The sequence below is a fragment of the Buceros rhinoceros genome, unplaced genomic scaffold (genome assembly GCF_000710305.1).
Source record: "Buceros rhinoceros silvestris isolate BGI_N320 unplaced genomic scaffold, ASM71030v1 scaffold33133, whole genome shotgun sequence".
Taxonomy (NCBI): Eukaryota; Metazoa; Chordata; class Aves; order Bucerotiformes; family Bucerotidae; genus Buceros; species Buceros rhinoceros.
The window spans coordinates 970-1179 of record NW_010402361.1 but is presented as its reverse complement, the minus strand read 5'-3'; the positions used below and the strand labels follow the sequence as shown (position 1 = coordinate 1179).

The following is a 210-nucleotide window of genomic DNA, read 5'->3' as shown; positions in this document are numbered from 1 at the left end:
GGGACGCAGGGGACCCAGCTGGGGATGGGGGGCTGCGTGGGGATCCCGCCCCGGTGCCCCACATACAGATGTAGTAGTACTCCTGCCCTGCACGGAACTCGTAGCCCAGCGAGAAGGCGCTGTAGCGCTGGAACTTCTCCGAGAACTTGATGGGGCTGTGGGGCGCGTGGGGCCGGTTGCACTCCCAGCGCTTGAAGCCCTGGCTGGTGT

At 66.7% G+C, this 210-nt stretch overlaps 1 protein-coding gene across 1 annotated transcript in view; it reads right to left on the bottom strand.

Annotated features, from left to right (window-relative positions):
• Nucleotides 1–66: 66 nt before the first annotated feature.
• LOC104490353 (ephrin-A3-like) overlaps nucleotides 67–210 on the bottom strand; it is a gene marked incomplete at both ends in the record, with an annotated part of 445 nt that continues 301 nt past the window's right edge. Inside the window, one exon of the mRNA XM_010132622.1 lies at nucleotides 67–210. This exon is cut by the window's right edge and continues 14 nt beyond it. Coding sequence (XP_010130924.1) covers nucleotides 67–210 — 144 coding nt within the window.